Consider the following 26,583-nt stretch of genomic DNA (forward strand, 5'->3'; position numbering starts at 1 on the left):
TACTCCAATAGCCTGTATTCTTGAGCCTCCTTCAAGTCCTTTTTTAGCATGGAGCTCTTGATGGGTGGGTGCGCACGCATGTGTGTGGGTAACTTTAACCTTCATATCACACCCTGTGTACAGAGGCTTTGAATATAATTACTCATTAGTTCAAGGAGAAGTCACAGGGGAGGCACAAGGGGCTCATTTCTACCCAACACCCTTCTCTTAAAGACCAAAGAAACAGAGACACTAGGAGGTTTCCGGCCATGCTTGCTGTTTTCAGCCTTGAGTAACACTTCAATTAAACACTGGAGTAATAAGAACCAACAGAGCCCCAGCAGTCTTGAGGCAGTGAATTTTAATTGCAGTTATAGTCAGGACCATCTGTAAAGCTTTGGGAATCATCATTTACAGATACCATTCGTCTGGAGGTACATGCAATAACCAATGATGTTCAACAATTTAAGAAGCCAAAACCAACTCTATTTTTGCCTCCCTTAGATATCCTTAAAGTTCAGCGTAGTTCCAGCCTGCATGCATCACTTACTCAAGTTGAACTACACGTACTTGTCCAAAAATATAAATATACACATACATTTGTATACACACACGCCAGACACACATACACAGACATACGCCGACGTACATAAAATGAATCTCTTTGTTTACTCAATGGTCCTCTTACTTTCAAACTAGATATTTATTCTCTCTCACCCTAGGGAAAGGGAAGCCACAGCCAAAAGACAAAGAGAAACACAAGTAGTTAATTTCTGGCTTTCGTGTTTCTAAGAGCCCAGGCCTTGGCAACTTAAAAGAGTTTCAAGGGTAATTTTGACTCTAGGCAGGTTTTGTTTCATGTGCTGACTTTACAACCTAGCCCTGAAAAAGGCACCTCTGTCCACAGCCTTCTCTTTAAGCAGAGACTTTCATCCTGATCAGAAAGTCGATTTCCAAGGCCACTCAGCAGGACCTAACCCAGAGCGTTGGTCTTAAACCAGTACAATGAATCGGAATAAGAAGAGCCAGCCAGAGGTTACCAAGTTCAGCTCTGTACCTCCAAGCAGGTCATATCCACAAGGGTGCAGACACCATTTTTCACTGTATTTGTGGCGGGAAGCACCCCAGGCTCCCATTCACCAATTACCATGACACCATTTAGAAGAGAATGCCACGAGACCAAAAAGAAGCGGGGGAAGCCATTGTCATCACTCTCCTCAGGAATACCTGGTTTCACAATTTATACTTAACTGCTGACACTTGAAAAGTCGAACATTTTGGTAAAATGAATCAAGCTGTAATGTTTCTTTTATGAGATCCCCTTGCAGGAAAGGGAGGTTTGGCACCTCGTGGAGACCAAGCTTAGTTATCCATCATAGTAAAGTCAGCTGTCCTAGCCGGCTTCTCAGAGGTCACGCGATCGAACCAGCAGCTCTTACAACTATATTATTGCTTACGGAACAGTAATTGAGGCACAAGATAAAAATTACCTGGTCTAATAGGCAGCGAACAATTTTCACTCAATAAAATTATAAGCCAAATCATTCATTTCATAACACTCTGGCTAATTTATTTGTTGACCTTTTAATATCCATAGCTCTTCAGTGGTATTAACTGCAACTCAGACAAAATCTCTTGTTCATTTCACTTTCATTGATTTTTTTTTTCCATTGAGGCAATAACAGCTGCCTGAAAACAGCCTTTTTCTTTCCACTGTAAAAGTCAATCATGTAAGTTAGTATGTCTTACGTTGATATAGCTGCGTTAGCTTACAACTGCCTTAATTCCATGTGATTAAGAAGTCTTCTATACCATGCTTCTAACAAACGCAAAGCTTTCTGGTGCACCTTCAGCCACGTGGCACAATGATACCTAACATACGTTTGAGAAGTAAGAGGAGTATCATCTAATCTAAACACAAAATCGGCCTCAAAATTAGAGGATGTTTGGAAGCACCCCTCCCCTTCAAACCTCTACAGTGTCTTTAGAATACTTTTGAAGCCTCCTGTGTGAATAGCAGTAGACCCTTTCAAAATACTTAAATCCTTTGTTTTGAAAATTTCTGCAGATTTTGATTATGGTTTGAATTTTATCTTTCTTTAAAGGCTATGGGCAATGAGTGTGTGTTGGAATGCTCCTTAAGCTTCAACAGGGGCTTCTTATATAGTAAAATGCTCTGAAGTCTTTAGAATGCAGGGTTGTAAAATATAATTGTTACACATTTGGCATTTTATGCCTCCCTAGAAATAACCACTTGCTACCTACACCTCATCTATGTTCCTCCTTTCCATTTCAATTTACTCTAAAGTGGTCCTTAGCCATAATGAGAATGCCCCTTTCAACAGAAACATGTTTAATTATATCCATGCTAAATGTAAGCGACACTTCTCAGTCATAGGGCTTCTGAGTAAAGAGTGTTTAAAGTGTGACACTAAAGGCTTATAATGATCTGTGGTAAGCTCCATTTTGAGAAGTTCATAATACCAGAAAAAATGAAAAATTTAAGGAATGTCTCAGAGGATTGGAAACTAAACAGTGCTCAAGTATTATTTTGGTTTGTTTTATTCTTTCCCTCACCGCCCTCATTATAAGATTTTTTTTTTTTTAGGATGCAGAGTCTACTATTGTGGAATTTTCCATTTGGCTGAATAAACATAAAGGAAGTTGGGATAGAAAACTACCCTCCACAGAAATACCTTTCAGTACATCTAGTATTTATTGTGCTGTACATACAGCTCTGTGGGAAATGGGCTGCCAGAAACTTCCAATCAATTTTTCAGCTCTTAGACTTTCCAATTAGTGTCACCCACACTTTCAGAAGCAAGTGGGGAAAGAGCTGGAACTTAAAGGCTAATAAGCTGAATTACACTGTTCAAAATTTGAACCCAGTGTAAACTCCAGAGTGAGGAGGTGCATGGAGTCAGTGCTGATTTCATTGATAGGTGCTTATCGACTTTAAATCAGGAGTGATTTTGCCATTCTGATATTTGGACCCACTGTATCTTGAATCCCCTGATAAGGAAAGCAGATTGGTGATAAATGGGTGTCCAGGAAATGTGCAGTGACAGGAAAGTACTGTACTTCTTTCATAGGAATCACCCAAGTCAACTTGACTTTGATAATTGATGCTTATCATTTAGCTTCTGTTTTCTGCATCCCTCAAAACATTATTTTCTACTTGAGGGAGCATAAAGCCAAGCACAGATTGTCTTCTGAAATTACTGAAGCATCCCTGGGCTTTAATTTTATGAGGGAGTTTCCAGAGTCTCAAAATCTGATTCTGATATTTGAAATTAATGTTGTGTTGGTAAATGGGTACCCATCTGGCTTTATGAGTTGGTCTATATGTGTTCTGAATGGAAGGGAGTTCAGGCCATCTCCCCTGCTCATCTGGGTTTGAATTACTTAAAACATTGAACTGGATTTATAAATGGGCTCAGTATCAGATGGTTAGACACCCTTCCCACTCTCCCTGGGAGGCTGGGTGGGCACAGTGAATATGCACTTATTATGAAGAGCAACACATTTGGGATCAGATGCCGACGATTCACATGGAGGGTGAATAATCCTCAGAGATTTTACTGTCATAAAACAGAAGGAAAGATGAGTTAGCCATGTCTGCATATCAGATATGATATGCCTTGTTCCTGAGAGTATGCAAAAACCTAAGTATTTCTAAGGGTCTAGGAGTACAGTTAATAAAAGGCTAATGTACATCAAGACCAGCCTCATGTTGATAGCAGCCTATAACTTGAGATAATGTCTGTACCCAAGATGATTCATTATATTAGTCACAAAATTAAAGTGTAAGTACAAGCCAGCAGGAGTGAAGGAGCAAATTCACTTAAAAAAATGATATAAAAAACCTCCCCAGACTTGACCTTTGGGAATTTATATATTGGATTAAAAAGTCTAGAGCCAAATGGGGCACCAAATTTAAGTCTTCTACTTTTATAAACTCTGCCAAGTATATGACTTGGTCATTTCCTCATGTAAATTAAGCACATACATTTAAAAATCAGTACCTATTTTAGACTCTTCAATAAGAATTTCTCAAGGGCTGTGGTTTGCTGAACACAGTGCTAGGGGCTTGGAGAAGGAGATTAAGACATAGCCATGACCTCAAAGTACCTACAGTCTAGTTGTTGGAGGTTGAAGACTCGCACACGTAAGAGCAGAACAAAATGACCCTACAGAATCTACTTCTGTGTGGCTCTGGGTGGGGCAGTCAGCACTCTCTTTCAGAGGAATGAGAGAGGTTAGAAGCTGGAGTCTCAGTGAAGGTGGAATTAGTTCTGATAGGATAGTGTAAGTATGAAGAGTTCAGGCTCTGATGTGTAACAGGACTGAGCTTGAATCCCTGCTCAGACATTCATTAGCTGTGTGACCTCAGGGCAAGTTGGTGGACCTCTCTGAGTCTGTCTCCTTATCTGCCAAATGGTGATACAGAGCCTCACCATGAGGACCGAATGAGTTAAAAGTCTCCCTTCCAAACACAATAGTTTTCTTTTCCACCACCATCAGTACCACATTCATTACCAGACTCTACAGGATGGGAAGGCATTGCAGATGGACACAGACTGAAGCCAGTGTTCCAGATGAAGTAAGAGCAAACGAGTGATGGTTTGGAGATAGGAGGGGGCCCAGCATGTTCCTTCTAGACTGAGGAGGTCAAGCTAGCCCAGAATAGAGAGCAGTTCTTCAGATGTATAGGGAGAGGAGGTTGAATAAAGAGGGGTGGAGATCTTTTGCAACCTCCTAGGAACCCTGTACCGTAATTCTGGGAAGATAGGGTGCCTTGAAAGGTGCTGGAGAGGAATGTTGGTGTGCGACTACTTGGGCAACAGCAAGTTTAAGAGTTATTTGCTAACTGACTGGGTTGCAACATGGGAAGTAAAGCCGTATCTTCTCACTTTTTTGTAGCCCATTTGCCATTTTTATCATTAAGGTTCCAAAACATAGCAAAACTTAGGACAATTATACTTGACTGTTCCTTGAATCTCTCCAGTGTTTCTACTAATTCTAAACAGATTTAGTATAGCTTATCCATTTTTTCTCTCCAGAATCCCATTCACATAATCATCAATGGTCATAGCAAGGCAGGTAATGACCAGTTTTGATTGTGAAAGGAAATAGGTCAGTAAAAAGTTGTTGTTTTTCAAGAGTAAACATTTTCTATGTCTTTAAGAGAGAATAAGTCCAAACTTATGAAAAGAAAAATAGTCTGACTCAGGATATAGGTTGGAGAATAAGCATTACCTCTATAAGGAGACTCTGGGGCTTTTCAATATTTAGGGTACTAGTATTTGTCTTCTTAATTGCCCAATGGGATATGTATTTTTTTAATCCAAGGATAGGATTAATTATCTTGGAAGAGTCTAATCTCTACCCTCATGTTTTAAACTGCAAGCAGGGAGTCGTTTTAAACATTAAGAAGAGAAGAGAAAATCTCTCTTGACAAATAAATGCTTTGAAAAATTAGATATTAGTACTAGTCAAATGCTCTTTCTTTTCAGAAATATTAAAATTGCATATCAGAATGGAAGGATCCTTATACGATGTCACAAAAAATAAGACTTTAGGAACAGTTTCAGAGACAAAAGATTATATGAAACATCCAGCTCTTCCCCTTATGGGAAATTTCTCTCTCTCTTTTTTTAACATCCCAGGCTCAATCATTTCCTAATGTGAAGTTACAGATTTTTCAAATTACCATATAAAACTGCAAAAAAATTACACTTGTGACCACCGAAGAGATCGCATATACTATCAATTTGATTTTAAAAGGCATATATCTTTTATACTACCTGTCATTTTTATAATGCCTTTTACAAATTTAATCAATACATTTTAACATTCTATATACTTTAAGTGCAATATACAATAAATATTCAAGTTTCATCTTAAACATGCTTTAGCCTTTAAATTGTTAAAACTGCAGTGCCCTTTCAATCTACTTACATAATGTCATAAAATATACATTTCAAGGTAAATGAAGTCAGCTACTTCAATTTAGTCCCTCAAACTGGTAGTAAATGAGAGGTTAACACTATGGTGCCAAACCCATTATTGAGTAAATTTAGCACCTTGGACAGCTCTGTAAAATCTTTATTGCTTTCCTGACCTGCTCGTCATGTTCTGTCTGTGTGTTCAGTGGTTCTCAGCTCTGATTGAAAGGCAATATATTAGATCCCCAACACAAACACGCTTGGGGGCTAGTTCACTGGGAGCCTAATGACATGGAGGTGAGAGCAATTTTCTGGTCACCGAAATCCAAGCACCTTGCAGGTTCGCTGCACTAACTCATAGAGGACCCAGACATTTCCTTTCTCCTTCCCATTTGTAGAAATAACTAATAGAAGCTGAATCACATTGGCCAAGCTGAGCCAAAAGCTGTCTCCCCCTTAAGCCCCAAGTTGATACCACAATGAAGGACACTTTAAAATAGGCAAGATGCTATTTAAGAGAGTCACTTTCAGGACATGACATTGGGTTCACTGTCCTCAAGCCTGCTGGTCTGAAGCAATGCTGGGCTGCTGACCCGACTACAGCAATGTGCCTAGTGGACAGCGTGTCCTGGCTCCATGGATTGAAGGAGGAGGCAACTCTAGGAAGTGAAGTTCACGTTTCACTTTCAGGGAGTTGAATACTGATGAGAACTCTGGGCATTGAGTAAGGAGAAAAAGAAACAAGTGAATTATGTCATCAAAACCTGTTATCACTAAAAATATCAGTTTAAAATATATATCCTACCCTGATAATTGGAATTTTTCAGGTACAAGAACTTCAAAGATACTGGAGTTTATTGGAACTTGCCTCCTCCCTGGTCCTGTGAAATTAATTAAAATAAGCGCTGCTTGAAATCCTCAATGATACTGTTTCAAGATTGAAGTTCACAAATGCAGGTTCTAACTGCATACCTCATCTTGCTTTTGACAAACAACAGTCTTGTATTTTTTCCCTAAAATGAGAAGAAAGAAAAATACCTTCTTTGCCAAGCCCAAACACTGACATAAATATTCATTTGAAGAAATAAAGAATATAGACCGAGAGAAGTCAACTTTTAGTATATAAACTAACTTGACCCTGTTTTGTTTTCATCTTTTCTAAGAGCCAGGTAAAGCTGTGAGGTTTTAATGAAAGCAGTGCGGGCTGAATTTGATCTGGGGATAGGGTTTACTGTGCCCATACCATAGTAAATTATTAACTGCTGCGGTCAGACAGCACTGCAAACAAAAATGTGGTAGGTTATCTTGTAGCTTCCATTAAAAAATAAATTATTTCAGATGGATTGATTCAAACCCCATTGATTATATAATGTTTTCCACTCCTTATCTGAAAAATAACAGAACTGTTTTGTAAATGGGGTATAGCAGCAGCTTAAAGCACGCATAAATGTTTATTGAGAACTGAAAACCCCTCTACCTCATTTTTGAATTTAGGACATTATATATGTCATAAGTAGTTACTGCAGTATGACAACTATTTTATCTTATATTATAGAGAATTTAAAATTGAAAAATGCTAATATGTATCTAAAAGCTTGTCATTTCAAGAGTTGTTCAAGAATTTTTGAAGAGGCTATGGTGACAGCAAAATGAATGTAATTATATCCCTATTTTGTGATCAGTGTCTGCAGTATGTGAAAATTGAACAGTACTGCTTCTCCATGCAGAAATCTATTGTGTAAAACATTTAAAGTTAAACTTCTTCTTGAAACTTTACCCACAGCAAGAAAAAAAAAAAAAAAAAGTAAACATATCTTCTTGCAAATCACCTCTGATAATCACATCATGCCTTCATGTTTGGTTCTCTGATAAACCTCCATTTTATATGTATCAAGCTTAGCTTTTCTTTTCACACTGCAGTATAAATGAATCTTCAGAAAATTGGGGCTGAATAAAGGAACAATTTCTTGTGGTTAGAGTGAAAAAAATTACCACCACACGTATTTTTGTAGAGTGCCCTATATTATTAGAAACAGGCATGCTAGCTAAATATGGGAGTCCACCTAAATGAAAGGAGACATTTTTTTCTTCAACTGGAGTGAACAGCAGAGCATAACACCTAGGAGGAGGATGAATGAGCAGTTGGGGAAAATGACAAACAACACTGAAATAGCAGAGAATTGCTATAAAAGAAGCAGACTCTGCCAGTCATGACAGTTAGTGCAGAGGGAGCTTCTGGGGGCAGGAGAATTCTTTTGTAAGAACCTCTGACAAAACAGCACATCACCCCCTGATCTCATGACTCTGCCACACAAGGGAGATATACAAGAGGAGGCTAATGCCACATGCTTCTTACTAGCTGAAGACTGATTGGAAATCTCTTGAAAATGACCTGTCTGATAAGGTCATGGTTCCTGGAATAAGCAATTAAGTGCAAAATAAACACATCTTAGGGATTCATAACATGCACCAACTGACATCGATCGTAGTAATCTAGTAAATGACCTTGCAATTGTATTCAGCAATAAACATATGAGTGCTTTATCGTGCTTATGGCAGACTATTGAGTGATGTATTTTATCTTGCAGTACCAATGATGCTCACCTTTTGACTTGATTAAGTGTGTATATGAACAGGGATAAATTGGTGATTTAACACCATTCTGGGGTTCCCCAAACCCACTGCCCTTAAAGCAGTGTGTTGGCAAAGGACGGTGAGAGGGAAAATAGAACATGATCATGTGAAACGATAATGACATCCTGCCTTCACTCAGAGGACTGTATCTGCTTTTCTCCTTGACAGGAAGTGATACTCAAAAGGGCTGCAGATCTGGTAGAAGCACTCTATGGGATGCCCCACAACAACCAGGTGAGCGCGCTGGGTCTCGAACCTTCCACATTCAGCTGAAGCTCCCAAAGTCCTCGTTAGAATGAAAAAGTGTGAAAATTGTAAAAGTGCTTTCGTGAGTTCAGAGTAAAAGTCATTCAGGCCTAACATGTTGCAAAGCCATTCGGTTCCTCTCTTCTTTTGTAAATCTTTTATTGCCTTTTCTAGGGAATAATTTTTCTTATGAGAAAAGGTACTTTATTTAAAAGGAATCTCCTGTGGGAATATAGTTCATCATTGAAGAAGAGTTACTGGTGCTCAATTTCGAGAAAATTTAGGAGGAAAAGGGGGGCTTAATTTCTTCTCCTAAAAAGTGTAACAAGGCCTGAACATTGTCTGCATCTGTTTCATAGAGCAACTCCATGTTTCTGATTCAACTTGCTCAGGAAACTACAAGTCTGAGATAATCCTTCCTTTCTTGTGTTGCTTGAATCGGTTGGTGTCCAAGGGACACAGCCCTACTAATACTTAAGGACACACTTAACACACTAACACTTAAGGACACTTAACCTTCCCTTAACTTCATCCAGGGAGATGAATTTCAGGGCACGTGTGCACACGTGTGTGAGAGAGTGACCCCAGAGTTTTCTGTGTTACTGGTGGGGAAGGGAAGGCCCCAGGTTGCTGTCCTGTACTGCAAGGTAGTATGGAGGACTGGCTGAGTTAATCAGCTGTCAAAGTCACACAGAGTTATGCAGCCCAGCTTTGTCCTTAGGGAGGTAAGTGTCCTTAAATGAGGTCTTCACCTCTCTAAGCCTCGGGTGGCCCATCTGAGGTATGGGCTTGATGATGATGAGACTAAACACACAGGTTTGTTGAAAAGGTTGCAGCAGTTAGTGCAGTTAATCATGGAAAGCCCTGAGTGCAGCCTGCAGTAAACACTTGGGTTGTGGTACTCCCAGGAATGTGACTGGGGCAGTTAAACGGGATGTTCCTGTTACTTTTCAGGAGATTATTCTGAAGAGAGCGGCTGACATTGCAGAGGCTCTGTACAGTGTCCCTCGCAACCACAGCCAGCTCCCGGCACTCACGAACACCTCGGTCCATGCGGGAATGATGGGCGTGAATTCCTTCAGTGGACAACTGGCCGTGAATGTCTCCGAGGCGTCGCAGGCCACCAATCAGGGTCAGGAGCCCTCCCTTGTTCCCACCCCCACCTGGGCTAATTTCCTTGCCCCCTCCCAACCTCAAGCTACCTCTCCCCATTTATTTGACACAAAAGAGTTTATTTAAAAAAAATTCCCCCCCCCCGCAAAAAAGGGAGATTCCTGGGTCTGTGTGTATCAGATATTATTGTAGACTTTTGGTTCTAGCCATCATGTCTGACAATCTGGTGGGGGGTGGCTAGACAGGATCCATGAATTTAGCCATCTCTGCATTCGACTTTTCACTGTAAACCATGACTGACAGGTCCCAAAGAGGGCTGGAATTGAAGTTCTGGAGGGGCCAAAGCCTATCATCCTCACCCAGGAGTAGGAACCTGTTACCTCCAGGGTACATCTCTCAGATTGGGATTTATTTCTCTTCCAAAATGGTAATTTATAGGTCCTGCATTGCCACTTCTCACGGGCCCGCTAAGTATTTATGATCTCCTGAGAAATGTGTCTTTCGCTGGCTTCCCATTTTAATCACAGAGCTAGCACCCATGAATCACTCGGCCCCTTCCCTTTGGGATGTGGTGAGGGGGCAAGAGACAGAGACCTCCTTTGCCCCGGCCTCCCAGGCCCACCACCCACCTGAATGCCACCCTCATCCTTGCTTTCGCCCCCACCTCTCAGGTTTCACCCGCAACTCAAGCAGCGTGTCACCACATGGGTATGTGCCGAGCACCACCCCGCAGCAGACCAACTATAACTCGGTCACCACAAGTATGAATGGATACGGCACTGCTGCCATGTCCAATTTGGGCGGCTCCCCCACCTTCCTCAACGGCTCAGCTGCCAACTCACCCTATGCCAGTAAGTATAAAGATGTGTGTCCTGTGTTTCTGCACATTTTTTGCTTCAAAACCTGGGCGTTGTGCTGTGTTGGCTCATTGTGCAGGCTCTGCCCTGCCAGGTGTGGACCCAGTGATGCGACCCAAGGCAGCACTGTCTCCAGCAGGAGTCTCTGCCCTCCTTGCTCATCACTGCATCATTGCCTCCTTGCCCTGTCTCTCTAGCAGAGCTTACCTGTAACCAGAGTAGCAATGTGAGGTCATTGTGAGAACCCAAGCTTCCAGTCAGACGGAGCTGGGTCTGACTCTTCAGCCAGTCACTGACGTGGCTCTGAGCAGGTTCATCTCCTCTCTAAACCTCAGTTTTCTTATCTGTAAAATGGGGAAGGAACCCACTCTCCCTCCCACACAGTTGCTGTGAGACTTGGATAAAAGAATGCATGTAATAAGCTTGTCCTAATGCTCAGCCCATGGGTGATGCAGTTAGTAAATCTCGGTAATAATCATAATGATAGAATGATAATCTTAAGTGGCGCTAGTAGTTTAGCATGGTAATGACTATCTAAACCTTAAAATCTTCTATTTTTAAAGATATTTACTTAAGTGGCTGCACTGGGTGTTAGCTGTGGCATGTAGGATCCAGTTTCCTGACCAGAGATCGAACGTGGGCCCCCTGCATTGGAAGCCTGTAGTCTTAGCCATTAGGCCACCAGGGAAGTCCCTCTCCTTTATTCTTTTAATGTTTAGATGTTTTTCCCCTTTGTGTTTAATATGTACAAAGAAAAACCAAACATTCAAACCAAAAAACACAGTTTATTTTTCCCAAAAATTTGGCATGATGAAAAAGCATATACAAGAGATTGTTCTTTTGTGCATTGTCCCTGTCTTAAAGAAGCTGAGGTTAAAGGATTTTTTTTTTTTTTTTTAATGCAGTGTTTCAATTGCATCTAAAGAACCTCAGGGAACTGGCATCTTTACATACAAAACATCATGAGCTGTGTCTCCACTGTCTCTTGATTGCCCTCTGAGGATTTTTACATAGAAAACCAAGTTCATCTTGGACAGTGTGGGTGGCTCTTCTGGTGTATAATAATTCTAAGCTCTTAGAATTTTGTGAGCTGATAGAAACTGTGTTGTTACATGAAAGAATGGTATAATTTTTTTAAAAATGAGAGTCTCAGCTAAAAGTACTGAAAATGATGCTTTCTCTGAGAGAGGAAATGCAGAGTGTGCTAGGCTGTTGAAAGAGGAAAGATCATTCTTGGCCTTTGCAAGAAGTTAACTTCTGAAAGTAATACTTAGCGCCATTCACCTTTCAGCTGAATTTGAGGCTCAGTGTGAGCTAAACCTCTGGATTTCTTTATTTCTACTTGATCTGTTTGGAATCAGCAGCTTGTTGCACATTTAAAATTCTCCCCAATAATCTGCATATATTACATCTGTCTGCTGAAGCATCAATGTTTGGGGCCAGTTTCACGGTAGATTTTGATTCATCAAAAGATTGTTTCTTACAAATCTACCATTTCAGTGTTCCCGTTTCAATCAGAAAAGGTTTCAATCATGACCTGAAAATTAAAAGGTGGCATTCTTAATTAAATCAATAACCTAATTGCTATATGGTAGCAATTCAATTTAGGGCCTTGGATTGCTCTGTCTTCGTAAGCCTGTGCAGACACCCAGCGACCTGAGCCTGAGATTGCATCTGTCAGACTGTGAAACTTCCAACATTTAATTTCCATTAATTGATTTTCTCAGTGCTCACAAATATAGTATTAAATTCTCAAATAGGCTCTCAGATGGGACGGTTTTATCTGCATAAATGCAAATAAAACAATAAACAAAAAAGCCCAGCTGATTTGAATTTTTGCCTCCACAATATTTAATTATTCATAAACCACTCATGTTGAAAAATTCCAAACAGAATAAAAAATAAAATAAGACATTTCCACTGGTGAACACCCTTTCTGGTGTGGTGGCTGATAACTAATAATGTTATAACAAATGGAACTGCTTGACTATATTTCACCCCTTCCTCTGTTAAGGCCCCCCTCAAACACCCCACCTCTAAATACACATAATGATCGCATTTGCCAACGAGATTAATTGCCTTCCTCAGTGAACCAGCAGGATTTCAAGTCTACGAATATTTAAAAATCAAACCTCCAGTGCAGGAGTTTTGCAATTTAAATGGGTGTTATTATTGAGCGCATTTTCACATTTACAAATCCTAAGAGATGTATAAAAATGCTGGTCTCATTAAAAGAAAAGTAGAGTTTAGAAAATGTTTGTGAAAATCCTGAGGATGGCGGCTCCCTGTTCTGCTCCATAAAACATCCAGTGCGTTTGGGTTGTGTAGTGCTGAAGGCTGATTAGAAGAGGTCATTTCCCCCCATGGCAACTGCTGTCTGTGACTGACTTGATAAGCTCTTCCCTAAGTTTCCAAAGCCAGGAGGTTGAGGGGGAGGCCACTTACTCAGGGATCTGGACTGTGGTATGCTCCTGGGAAGGGGCCTGTCCCCTTGTGATCTGTTTCCTTTGCAGGGTAGCCCTGCACTGGGGTGTGGTTCCCTAACTCACCTTTCAGTTCACTCACCGGGGCAAGTCACTGGACTGTTTTCTGAGTCTCAACTCACTTGGTTTGCTCAGGTGTAAAAAGGATGTAATAGGTCCCAACCTAAGCTTGCTTGGCTACTGACATAGATGCAAAAGATGTGACGATTCCTGCAGGTGACAAGGCAATATAGAATGTTTATTACATAATGTGGAAAATAATACAGTGAGGAGGAGGTACCTAGAATTTGAATTAAGTGCCTGAAAAATCATCGGACAGGACTCATACTTTTCCCTGGGGTACAGAGGAAATGGAAGGTGGGTGTGTGATGGCCCTAAGTCCTGAGTGTAGAGGGCTTTCGTGTGTACAATATCTATTTCCTAAAGTGACCTGAGATGACTAGCAACTAGTGAAAGATGAAAAGGCCAGGTGGAGAGGACCTGCATCACTCACACTCTTTCATATCCCCCAAGCAGCTAGGTTGTCTCTCTCTCTCTGAGTCACCAGAGATCTCCTGTCATTGATAATCCACGTCCCCACCACTCCCAGACTGTGAGTATTTACATAAAGCTCCGATCCTGCTGCTTATTAGCTCACACGCATGCATCTCTGTACAGTTCTGCAGGCGGTAGAAAGGATTTGGAACTTTGACTTGTAGTCCCTCATTAGTCACTCAGAAAGCACGTGGTGGATTATTTATCCATCTGGCCTCCTACCTACCTCTATCTATCTGTGTTGTGGAACATGGACACACAGTCATATCCTTCAAGAGGGCTTCTTCCCAGGTGGCTCAGTGGTAAAGACTCCACCTGCCAATGCAGGAAGACTCAAGATTCCAGTTCAGTCGCTGTGTGGGGAAGATCCCCTGGAGGAAGAAATGGCCTGTTCTTGCCTGGGAAATCCCCATGGGCAGAGGAGCCTGGTAGGCTACAGTCCATGGGGTCCTGAAGAGTCAGACATGACTGGCACACATACACATACATTTCAGGAAGCTGTAGTAGCTTCATGGGGAGACATCAGACACACACACCGCCATCCGTTCATCAGTGCCTTAAATTAGAATCCTGGAATTGCCTCCAACTCACTCTTCTTCCTCATACGTCTCCTTCCGCTAGTGACCACACCCTCTCTGTCTGGCCACCTCCTGTCTCTTGTATCCCAGACCCTTTGCTAGAACCTCAGTATAGGCCCTACCTGAAATACTTCCTTTGGCACCTCCTCCATGAAACCTTCTTTGGTTTCCCTTCCCCGACTCCCCAGAGTGGGCCATACTTACTGTTAAAGCTATTATGTGATACTATTCCCTTGGTAAGAACACTTTTGCCTCCTGACCTGAGATGCTCTAGCATACTGCCTGGCACATAGTCGGCCTACAATAAACACACAAAAGATCACAGTCACCACCAACAAAAGAAACACGTGCCAGGTACCAAACGATGAAATCTGACAAGACCCTGAGAGTTCAGGGAAGGCTCGTGCTAGAAGGGTGGCCTGAGCGGGGTGGGCGTCAGGGTGGGAGCTGAGAGGCTGTGTGTCAGGATGCCAGGAGAAGCGCTGATTTTTCTTTCTTTTCCCCTTGCCCCTTAGTCGTGCCATCTAGCCCCACCATGGCCTCCTCCACAAGCCTCCCCTCCAATTGCAGCAGCTCCTCCGGCATCTTCTCCTTCTCACCAGCCAACATGGTCTCAGCCGTGAAACAGAAGAGTGCTTTTGCGCCTGTCGTCAGACCCCAGACCTCCCCACCTCCCACCTGCACCAGCACCAACGGGAACAGTCTGCAAGGTAAGCCCGAGGCCCCACCTGGGGCCAACCAGATGCCCCGACTCACCTTCCCAGGGCCTGCAGCAGATGCGCTGCTGCTCAGGGCTCGCTCGGCCTTGGGCTTGCCTGCCCCTGTCTGCCCTCAGCTCTTCTGTTCCTGAGTGTTCGCCCTTGTTGGACCTGGCCCCAGGCCCCCATATCCCTCCTCTGCTGGAGTTGCCTGTGCAGTTCTTCCAACTCCAGCAGTTCTGCTCAGGCCCTAGATTTCCTTGAGAAACACCGTCACCACTTACTAATGTCGTCGTTTCTCTTTCCTCTCTCGTTCTCTGTGGTCGCCATAATCAGATCAGTCTTTTGTGGACTCTAGCAAGTTCTCCACTGCAGGGTCTCTCCCGGGACTGGCCTTCTCCTGAAGTAGGTTCCCTTCCTGTTGCCTGTGTCAGCATGAACACGTGTGGGGCTGATCATGGGGAGGGGGTGTGACAGCCCAGTCAGGGCCCTGAGGTTACAACATCTTAGACCAAACACCCAAGGCTTACTACTGCTGGGAACCAGAAAGCCCAAAGTGCCCCTGGAGGACCCTGGTTCATATTAAAACTGTTTGATTTCCTCCCCCTCATGGAATGTGGAAAAGAAGAGTCACAAAGATTTTAGGGGACCTTTCTATTCATTGAGAAAAAAGGAACCTTTAAAACGGGTCTACCGCTTCTTACCTTCTCCTTAAGTGCCGGCACTGAGTTGGGGTATTGAGCTGCATGGCCTCTTTCCTTTCCCACAGTGGGACTGTGGGATCGGTACTCATATTTTATAGACAAGAAAGCAAAAGACTAGTGAGGTTAGGGAATGGCTTGACTTGGAGACAATGGTATGTGGCAGAGGCTGGCTTCAAACTCAGGCTCAAAAGTTCTATCTCCTGCTCTATCTTCCAAGCACTATGCTACTCAGAGTGGGTAAACAGGATGCAAACAGGATTCCTAAGGCAGCTGGCAGGGAAGTAAGATCAATAAAATCATCAGTTGCCATTCTTTGAGCACTGACCAGTGCTAAGTACTGTGCCTGCTTTATCTTATTTAATCCTCACAACTTCCTGATGAAACACAAGGACCGTTATGGTCTCCATTGAACAGAGGGTAAAACTCAGGCATCAGGAGAGTAAACACCTGCCCAGAGGCACAGGCAAAAACAGAGGGGATAAAAATAAACCCTCAGGATCTGTGCCCCAACCCAGTGCCCCACAGAACCTGCCTTTCAGTGTCCAGCATGCCCATCTTCACTGACAGAGCTCAGCCGTTGGGTCGAGAGCACTCAAGAAGGCAGTCTTGTTTCTCATTGTCTATTTATACGTCCAGACAAGTACTTTGTACTGATGTAAACTTACATCCATTCTCTCGAAGACTCCGTAAGGGCAGTACTATTCCTATTATATAGATGGGAAAACGAAGGCCCAGTTTGCTCAGGGTCACGTATCTAGTAATGATAGTGCCAAAACCGAACCCCCTCTGTGTGTCTCCTAAACCCGAGCTCCTCCTGCCTGCACCTTTCTGACTCCAGAAGGGCTCTGCTGAGCACTGGCCAGTCTGTCCAGCACAGGTGAGGTGAGTGCCCATGCCCATCCCTGAAACATCCCCCAGCAAAGCCATCTTCTTAGAGGGAAGAGGAAGATACTCAGACTCTGGAATGACATTTCAGGCAATATTGTTTGTGATAGAAAATGCTCAACCCCACAAAAGGGGAGCCACCCATTCGTGCAAGTATCTTTTTCAGCTAAAAATAATGCTCTGTCACCCTGACTACATCTCCAGCTGGCAAACTGAGGATGTAATGCCTAAGTGAACATAACTTATAATGGGTTTAAATAAGGATAAAAACGTATGGAAAGCAGAAATCTGCCATTCCCAAGCTGCCAATCATAGCCCTTGTTAAATGTAGACTTGACGTCAGGAAGGAGGTGTAATGGGGTTTGTAATCAGCTGTGGAGAGGGTGGCATGTGAGAAGAAAAGGCCCATGGCTCTTCGAGGGTCCGTGACTGAAGTGGGCAGCCCTTCGGTGAGGCCAAAGGTCTTTTCATGCTGTGTGGATCAAGGAGGAAACAGGAAGGGTCTGAAAGGAGGAACTCAGCCCCAATTTTAGAACCTCCTGGATTAAGGGAACTTCCGGTGGTGTAAGGTGTGTGTATGTGTGTGTGTATGCTTAAGTAATGATGAGATGGCATCAAGACAGGGCCACATAGAAGGTGTGTACATTTGTCACCCCTAGAGCGTTTCTAACCCAGTCTGCACAGATCCCCAAAGTACAGAGCCTGCTTCCCCCTTCTGACCTACAGCCGTCTCCACCTCTCCAACCCTGCCTAGTGCACAGCGGGAGCATATAACTCCGGCACGCTTGTGCTCGACTTGCTGTTGTGGATGACACTGCCCTTCCCTTCTAGTTGAGCGTGGGTTCTGGTGGTTTTTGTGTTACCAATTCTGTTATGCACCAAAGGTCCTTAGTGTCAGGGTGATGGCAGCAGAGGAGGTATGAGGAGAGAAATTAAAGTCACAGTAACTGACACCAACTTCCGGGCAGCTCTCCTCCGCCCCGCCCACTCTGCTCCCGCCGCCGCCGTCCACTCACCAGGCAGGCCCCACCCACCCGCGCTGCGTGTCTGTCCTCTGTCTGCTTCCCCTGCAGATGTGGGCACAGCGCGCCACTGTTTTCAGCGGTCTCTTCCTTGGGGGCCTTGGCTTCTGGGAAAAGTAATATTCTGACCGTGGGCTCCTAGACCCGAAACCTAAGAATTACCTCATCTTCAGCTTTCTAAATTCCACTTCTATTAAAAAATTTAAAAAGACATGTAGGCTAGAGAACTGAGGAGGAGAATCTCTGGAGTTGTGGTATTCTCCTCCTCGTCGTCTTTGTTACAGTAACAGCTGTTTCATTTGGACCCACCTTGTTCAGAATTGTGATCATTAAGACAGGGCAAGTGACGGAGGAAGAGTTGGTTAAGCAAATTGACCATATAAGCAAGATTAGAGGTGACACAGTTAGGCTGTTTAAGTGTTTTAAAGGTCTATTTACCTCCAACTACCACTCTGCTAATTGTCCATCATTCTTTTTTTTTTTTTTTTAACCAACTCCTTAGAGATCCGTTTCCTTAGCAGCCCTTTCTCAGCCTCCTCTGGTGACAGCACACATTTACTCCTCAACAGATACACACTGTGGTCTCAAGTGATGGTGACGACAATGGTCAGAGCCACTAATGTGGGAGGTTTTCTTCCCAGCCTGTCGTCTTCACTGTCTCATGTATTCCTTCCAACCAACCTTAGATATGGGCTCCTTATTGTCCCCATTATACAGATGCAGAAACTGAGAGCTGAGAAGGCTCATCCAGAGTTATAGGACTAGCACATTAAGGGAGATTGGGGTTAAGCCCCAGCCCAACTGACTATTATGTAAGTATGAAAGTGTTAGTTGCTCTGTCATGTCTGACTCTCTGCGACCCCATGGACTGTAGCCTACCAGGCTCCTCTGTCTATGGGATTCTCCTGGCAAGAATAGTGGAGTGGGTTGTCATGCCCTCCTCCAGGGGGTCTTACCAACCCAGGGATTGAACTTGTGTCTCCTGCGACTTCTGCATTGTAGGTGGATTTTTTACTGTCTGAGCCACCAGGAAAGCCCCAATATAAGCCCCTATGTTAAACTAAATGGTCATATTCAAGCCATTGGGCAACCAGCTGTGGAAGTTTAGACGAGGGAAAGATTAGGGAGAATTCAGACCAGCCTCATGGAGAAGGTTGACTGGACCTTGGATGAGGGGCAAGTAGGATTCAGGCCCAGGGAGATGAGGTGAGGGGGGGAGGCATTTTAAGCAGAAGGTTTAAGGATAACCTGAGCCGGAGTCTTGTGTGGTAGCCACTAAGCCATGTACCCTCCTAGAGCACAGGTACCAAGAGGCAGGGAGAAAGGGTAACAAGGAAGTCCTTACCTGGGAGTCAGGAGCTCCATTCTTATATTTTAGAATTTTCAGTTTCTCCTGTGACTCCAGCTGGTTTTCTCTCCCAGGTAGGTAAAACCTTTGACAGTCTACCATTTGCCTGAGACATCTGTAGGACAAACTCTTATCTATCTCAGTATTTCTGGAGTCTCATAAAATGTTCTGTTTTAAAAAAAGAAAGAAATGGTTATGGTCAAACAAACCTTGAAAATGGTGCTTACTATCTTGGAGTCACAATGCATGCAAGTTTAATTAAAGGCTCTAAGACACCCCGCAGCTAAACAGAAGAGAGTCTCCCTCTTAGTTCTCTGCACTTATTGGCCCATTAAGACCAGTGAACATCCTATGAAAAACTATGTAAAATTTAGACATATTTTGGATTTAAAGATAAGATAACAACACAGAGACATCTCCTTCCATTGTTATCAAGATGTCATTGTTCAGTCCTGATCTTAGACTCCTCAAGTGTGTATGTTTTCAGAGGCTTGAGTTACCTCATATGCTCAGTTATAGTCCTGGAGACACACTTTCCCTTCTCCCAAAGCTGGGCCCCTGAAGCATGGATTCTATCTAATTTTGGGCCTCAAAGGATTTCATTAAGAGATAGGCAGCCCCCAGAATGCTGTCACCACGTCACTGGACCTGCCCCCAAGGTGGGGATTTTAAACCCTATGTTCCAGACAGTCTCCGCAGTGAAGAATTAACAGAAATCGTACCCACATTGTGCTTTTCTCCCCTTTCCCCACCTTGCTGGAGCGCAGGCTGGCCGGCCCCACCTAGCTCTCCACAGTCTGGTAGCACATCTCCTGGAATTGTCTTCTGCTTGACACACATGTTGAGTTTGTGCAAGCTCGTCCCCTCGTCCTGTTCCCGATTAGCTCCGCATCCTTACACATGTGGTGGTTCGAGGAAGTTCACATTCCACCCTCTCATTCCAGATTTCTCCCAGCTCGGCAAAACTTTGCATTTTGTCTTTGTTCTTATCCAATTAAAAAATGCATTGCTGCTGAAGCCAGTAGTTTTCTGAGCTTCTGTCAGGGAATGTGATCACCCAGCTGCCAGGGGGATGGTAGAGCCACTTCGGTCTTGTGATGCCCTGGCACACATTACTCTCTGAGAGTGTGGGGGTGTCGTGTCCTCATGGAAATCTTCATGGGCCCCACTTCGGCAAGTCCGTGTGCCAGCACCATTTCTGGAACATTCTAAGCCTCAAACACCCATCCATCTCACCCACATAAGTAATCTTGAGGATTAGGGCACAGACACAAGAAAAACAGCTTCTAACATCCCGGGAGCTTCCCCGCAGTCATGCAATGAGGTTTTTTTATTAAAAGGCCTCTTTAGCGTGCCTAAACCCAGAGGCCACAAACGGGACTCCTTGCCCAAAATTCACTCATCAATAAGGGTTCTGCATCTGGAGTCTAGGAAGTGATGGAAGAGATTTAGGGAGCAGTAACCCCCTGATGTTATGTGCAAAATTCTGGGTGTAAGCATCTCCGAGCCTTCTTGGACAGAGGTTCCCTGGCTTCCATTAGACCCTCAGAGGAGTCTGAGGACCAGTGAAGGAGAGGGAGGGAAGTGGGGACAGACCACAGTCACCCCTAGACACCCCCAGACTGTAGGTTTGTTTATTTGGCTTTGATTTTAACTTTTTGCTAACACATACAAACTGGGCTATTTTATGTTTTAGAGAATCCACCTCTCCACCTTCTCTGGAGTAACATGTGGTGGCTATGTGGAGGCATTCTCACATGGCAGCAGTGAGTGCCGCTCTTGCTACAGAAGGCCTGAGTCTGGCTGAGCCACCTCAGTCCCCACAGCGGGAACCTGGCTCACTTAGGATGCCAGCCTGGGCTCTCAACGTGCTGAAGTTTTTAACCCCTGTGTCCGAGATTAAGAAACACTGTTAGCTCTGGACTGGCAACATGTTAGTTAGCTTTGCTTTATAGCTTTTAATGTGGCTGTAATAGAAGTTTCATCTTATTGATTTAACACATTATTCAGGTATCAGAACACTGAGTAGGTTTTTTTGTGTTTTTTTTTAATTCTGGTCATCTAGAATTAAAAAAAAAAAACCTGATGTTTTTAGGGCCCCATTGATAAATTTTGACTGGGTCCACCGACCCCAATTAGCAGGAATTTTGTCCATTTTCCCTTTTGCTTTGTATCATATGGAAACTTCCTGGTGATCAGGCTCTGCTCTAGGAGACTGCTGGGCACACAGGCTAGATAAGGAGACACTTCTTTTGCCAGAGGCCTTAGCACTCCCTTGGGAAGGTCTGCCTTTTAGTAGAGGTGCCTGGACCTACCTTCAGCCTGGAAGAAAAGACCCTTAGGGAGGCAGCACCATGCTGAGCTCTCAGTCTGCAAAGACCCTCTTTCCCAGTCCATCCTCCTTGCCTTCGGAGCTACAGCATCTTGAATTCTCAAGGCTTGGATTGAAATACCCAGCTTCCTGTGTCAGTCAAAATCTAGGGCTCACTTGCATCTTAGGGGCGCACTGCATTTCCAATGGATCCCAAATCGTTGGGAGTTTAAATTGGCCTGCATTTGGCAAGAGACACTTCCTGTTTCTAAGAAAAATGGCTTATGAGGACTTACAAAAAAGACTCTAGGAGCTTTTGGACTGCAGAATGGCTCTTGCAAAACAACATTTGGATGATTTACGTGTAAATGAATCAGAAACATGTGGATTAAATTTCCTTGTGAATACAGATGGGTTTAAAAATTAACGGAAAAAGTGTTTGGCAAAATGCTTTTTTAAAAATTGAATAAAAAATGTCGGGGTCGGGGAGGGGAAACAGAGGCTTGCGGGGCTCACAGCACTCAGAGCCTCACCTGGCCTTCCTGTGTCTACTGAAGGCTTTGGGGGTCTCTTTAAAAAAGCCCATTCTTGCAGACATGAGAGCTGGGAAATTTAGAGGGTCACTTCCTAGATGCAGTCACCACTGACAAGGACATTAATTTAAATTTAGAATTGCCAACAAAAAGAAAGCAATGACTTCCTTTCTCCGCCTGACAGGATGCTAAGCCATCGCTTAAAGCCAAAGATGGCTGCCTCTTGCTTCTAATGTAAGCACTGCTCTCATCTCCACATATTTCAAAGCTGCCATCCTGAACTCTGCACTTGTCCCTTTATTCCTTATACCCATCAAGTGAAGTGTTCCATGTTGGACAATACCTAGTTGATATAAGGAAACACAGCCCAGAAAAGTTCGGTAGTTTGCACTAGGTCACACAGCTAATTTAGCAGCAGAATTTAATAGGAGCCCAACTCTTCACTAGGAGCTTATCAAAACTAAGCACTTCATATTGGTCGTTAACATTTAAATCTCCCACAACTCTGAACAGTATCACAGCCCTAGCAAATACACCCCATTCCTAGCCGAGGAGGCAGAGAGGTTCACGGAGACAAATAAATAAATCTGGGTGGAAAAGGAAGTGGCAACCCACTCCAGTATTTTCTTGCCAGGAAAATCCTATGGACAGTGGAACCTGGTGGGCTGCAGTCCATGGGGTCCCAAAGAGTCAGACACGACTGAGCATGCACGCAAGCAAGCAAGCACCTCTGGGGGACTTAGCAAACGGAAAAGAGGTGGAATGTGGGCCTGTGGGATTCCATGCTCTTTTAATACAACTGTGTGAGGCCTCCTAACAATGCTTTGCAAGATTTTTAATTCTCCCATACAGCTTTCCCTTTGCCTTAGGATCTCCTTTAGCTTTCCTAGGCTAAAGTTTTCTAGAGACATGGTCAGACCATTGCAGAAACCTTGACTGCAGCAGAGGTATAGGGGACACCCTCCCTCCTCATCCCCCAGGGAATGACATCTCCTGGAGCTGGCTGCTTCTCACCTCAGGCCCGAGGACTGAAGTGGAGGCGCCCAAATCGCCGCTCCAGTCCTCAGTGCTCAGCTCTCACGCTAATACAGGACACAGGCAGAGCCATGGTTTTTCGTAGCAATTGCTGGTTGTTATGGTGGGCCAGTTTTTCATTTTATATTTTGGAAGTGAAAGCAAGGGGGACAAAGAGTGAAAAACTGAAAATTCCCACTCCTTTGCAAGCGACGGGGCTCTAACTTTCCCAGCAGTATTCAAACTCTGACTTGCCAGTTACGTCTTAAAATTGAAATCAGATTTGGAGGGACGTTTAGGATCATCTGTTAAAGACACATATACTCACTGATAACACTACATTCTTAATAAAGTACATGTATATTTTGTAATTACAAATTCCTTCCGGGGAAGATGAGAAAGCTCATTTGTGGCTAATGTTCAACGAACATAGTGGGGTGTGGGTGTTTTTTCCCCCCATCTTTTTTCTCTTTTAGTAGGAAGTTTGGACACAAAAGCCACTGACTCTTGTCTTCTCTTTCCACAGCAATATCTGGCATGATTGTTCCTCCCATGTGAAAGAATTGCCTTGAAGAATTTTATTAATGAAGAGGTTGGATTCTGCTACAGAGAGTAATCTGATACAAGTCCCAGAGTGGAACTTTTAACTCAGGCCTTTTTAAGAGGAATCACAATAACTGCAGATTTTTAAACAAACAATATCGCCGACCTTGCAAATACTGAAATTGGAAGGGATCTGCTAACGCAGGGTGTTGGTTACAGTTGTACCTCCCGCGTCCTTGGGGGGATATATTTATTCTGTGTTGATAAAAGCAAATCCACTTTTTCTTTCTCTCTCTCTTTTTTTTTTTTTAAGCTTAACTGCAATCACTTGTCTTTTATAAACCATAAAGCTGTATACAAGGGACACTATAAATAAGACTCCATGTTTTAATTTATGATGTTTTTAAAGCTGTGTAAAAGGAGAATGAAGTGGTGATATTTACAAAAAAGTTTAAAAAAAAAGGAAAAAAAAAAAAAAAAAGCTTGTATGGGACAGAATAGGAATGCCAGTTAGATTTTTTAGGAAACTAAGGGTCGGCTTCTGCGCCTTAAAGCATATCAAGTCGTAGTTACTCGGACAGTGCATTTCCAGTATCTAACTTAACATGCCACCCTTTAGCAGTGCAAGCTTATTTCTCCCTTTCGTATTGTTGTCTTAAGTAACTGTGTAAATAAATGCAGCCTGGAAAGTTAACCAGTGATGTGAGTGATCACATTTTCCCCTTCTACTCAAAAATCCAGTGCCTCTAGACAGATGTTAAAACTGCATATTTAAACCTGATAGCACTCTCTCTCTTGCTTATGTCAACTTCTTCTGAAGCCGATGGCCTCTCGAGAGCTTGTAGGCACACACACTGTGTGAGAATCTCCTTTGAGACTGCGTGGAACAGGGTCAGGCACAGAATTCCAAACTATCCCCTCCAGTTACTTATCGAGTCAAAATCCCAGTAACACGCCGCCATTTACAAGGTTAAAGTTTACTCATCCTAAATGCTGACTTCATCCCAATCCTCCAACACAGCAGGTCTTTGAGATTTCCCATTCGAGATTAGCGCCTCTGTCAGTCGACCCTTACTATTTGTAACATAGTAGATTGAAACAACGGGTTAAGTGCTTTGGAATCAAGAATAAAAGGAAACTGGGAGAAAGGAAAAGAAGGTTGAGACCTCAAAACACAGTTTTCTGTTCGATGGGAATTTTTGCTCTCATTATCTGGGAAGTGTTCTTACAATAGAAGTTAATGGCGAAGATGCAGCAAAGCTCCGAGGATGCATTTGCCTGATATTTTTTTCTTTGCTGTTGTGTTTTTGTATGTAGTTATAAATACTGTAGATTTTTTGTGATTTTTTGCCAAAGTTGTTGTTCTATTTATACATTTTAATGTCTTAAGACGGTTTTTCAATATCATAAAAAGATTTTACTGCATATTTTGCAAAGGAAAAAAAAAGCTCACTACCTTTAGCTTGCACATACTTGCAAAATTAATTAAAAGGCTTTTTGTTTTAATGGGGATTTTGTAAGATATCCATATAAATAATGTATTTATCTTTGGAATTTGTACATTGCTTTCCCCTTCCTCCTTTTCCTCTGACTCCCAGTTTATTTTATTGTGTATGTTTGCTATGTGAAAAGTGCGTATTTGTTTGGTCACCTATAGTTAGCTGTTTCAATGTGATTTTTAAACATTTCATTTATAGTTATTTTTAGTATCGTTTTAAACCATGCTTCATTTTTTTTTAATTTTCACCCAAAAGCCATTGTCTATTTTTGTATTATTTGTAAGTTAAGAAGTTTTTTCCAATTTATGGCAAAAAATAGTAGCATATTATTCTTGTAGCATTTAGTTCCGTAGATTAAAAAAAAAAATGTATCCTTTGCTTTGGAAGCTTACAGAAGAAAACCCTAATGCTGTTTTACTCTATTAATATGCATGGAACCTCTCCCTTTGGAGTGACGCATTTTGTGCATTAAATTCCAGGGAGAAACTTCATAGAAATCAGTGAACATACTTTCTTTCCTAAGTCTGCTTGTATATTTCCTCTGTCTTTCACATAAATATAAACCAGCAGATTGGATGCCTTAACAATGCAAATCATATTCATTTCACTTGTACATTGTAACTGTGCACCAGAACTGTCAGTCATCACTAACATTCTAAGAAAAAAGAAAAAGAAAAAAAAAGAAAGAAAAAAAAAAAAACAAAGAAATTGAAAAGCACAAAAGAACTGTTTTGTTACCTTAAGATAATGTAACTTTTTCTAGTAGAGCAAGAAAATTTACAACAATGCTGCAACTGTGCATGCCCCCATATGGATTTTGCAATGGTTTTCACTAGACTGTCAGAGTGCGATTTTTATGGGTTGGGGCGGGTGGGGGAGGGGTGTTGCGGGAGGGAAGGGAGGGGAAGAAAGCTGATTTTTCTTGGTGAGAAATAATAATGATAAATAATAATAAAACTGGAAAATGTAAGCAAAGTGGACACATTGCTTCTCGGTACTCAGAAAGGTTGTCTGGATTTGTGTGGTAAGCGCTGGCCTGAAGATGTGTACAATTTAAAGCCATATTTTGTCTGGTGAGCCCCTTAACTGTTTGTGAAGGACCCCAGGTCAGCCGGTGAGGTGTCCGGCTCAGACCCTGGTGACAGACGCCACCCATTGTCAGCCATTGTAGTGGTTAGAACTTTTCTTGAAAGTCCAAAGAGCCTTTAAAATGTGTATAATTTGTGTTTTGTTGCCTCTATTTACATTGATTAGACGAAAAGACATTCTGGCCCTCTGACCCTCTCTCTTCTACATGGAACTTTTACAAATAAAAGATGTTCCCCTAAATACAGAATATGGCTTTAAGAAGAAAACAAAATAGAGAATTCAACTAAGATTTCAGTTTGGGGGGAAAAATACAGCTTCTGGATGACTGGATTGCATAACACACCCTGGCCTCACATTGTACTAGGATGCAGCTTAACGAAGTCATCTCTAAATCTAACCTTTCACCTTCCTATCAGACTTTTGGAATAGACACACACTGTACAGTTCAATCGTTAGAGAACCTAACTACTGTAGAGATTGTTATAATTTTTTTTTTTTTTTGCAAACATTCAAGCTGTAAAAACTTTTCAACTTTCACAATATTTAATTAAAGTTACTTCTTGTC

General features: G+C 42.7%; 1 protein-coding gene across 7 annotated transcripts in view; it reads left to right on the forward strand.

The window, feature by feature from the left end:
- Positions 1-25,639, forward strand: part of EBF1 (EBF transcription factor 1) — a 410,646-nt gene extending 385,007 nt beyond the window's left edge. For 4 of the 7 annotated variants that reach the window (XM_027545801.1, XM_027545802.1, XM_027545803.1 and 1 more), the window contains exons 12-16: positions 8,730-8,795; positions 9,762-9,939; positions 10,592-10,771; positions 14,888-15,082; positions 23,414-25,639. In XM_027545801.1, coding sequence (XP_027401602.1) covers positions 8,730-8,795; positions 9,762-9,939; positions 10,592-10,771; positions 14,888-15,082; positions 23,414-23,445 — 651 coding nt within the window. In that variant the 3' untranslated portion in view covers positions 23,446-25,639. Of the gene's footprint in view, positions 1-8,729; positions 8,796-9,761; positions 9,940-10,591; positions 10,772-14,887; positions 15,083-15,406; positions 15,490-23,413 lie in introns of those variants that run through there. The other 3 variants (XM_027545806.1, XM_027545807.1, XM_027545808.1) reach the window with 1 other exon arrangement.
- Positions 25,640-26,583: the final 944 nt, after the last annotated feature.

Source organism: Bos indicus x Bos taurus, chromosome 7 (genome assembly GCF_003369695.1).
Source record: "Bos indicus x Bos taurus breed Angus x Brahman F1 hybrid chromosome 7, Bos_hybrid_MaternalHap_v2.0, whole genome shotgun sequence".
Taxonomy (NCBI): domain Eukaryota; kingdom Metazoa; phylum Chordata; class Mammalia; order Artiodactyla; family Bovidae; genus Bos; species Bos indicus x Bos taurus.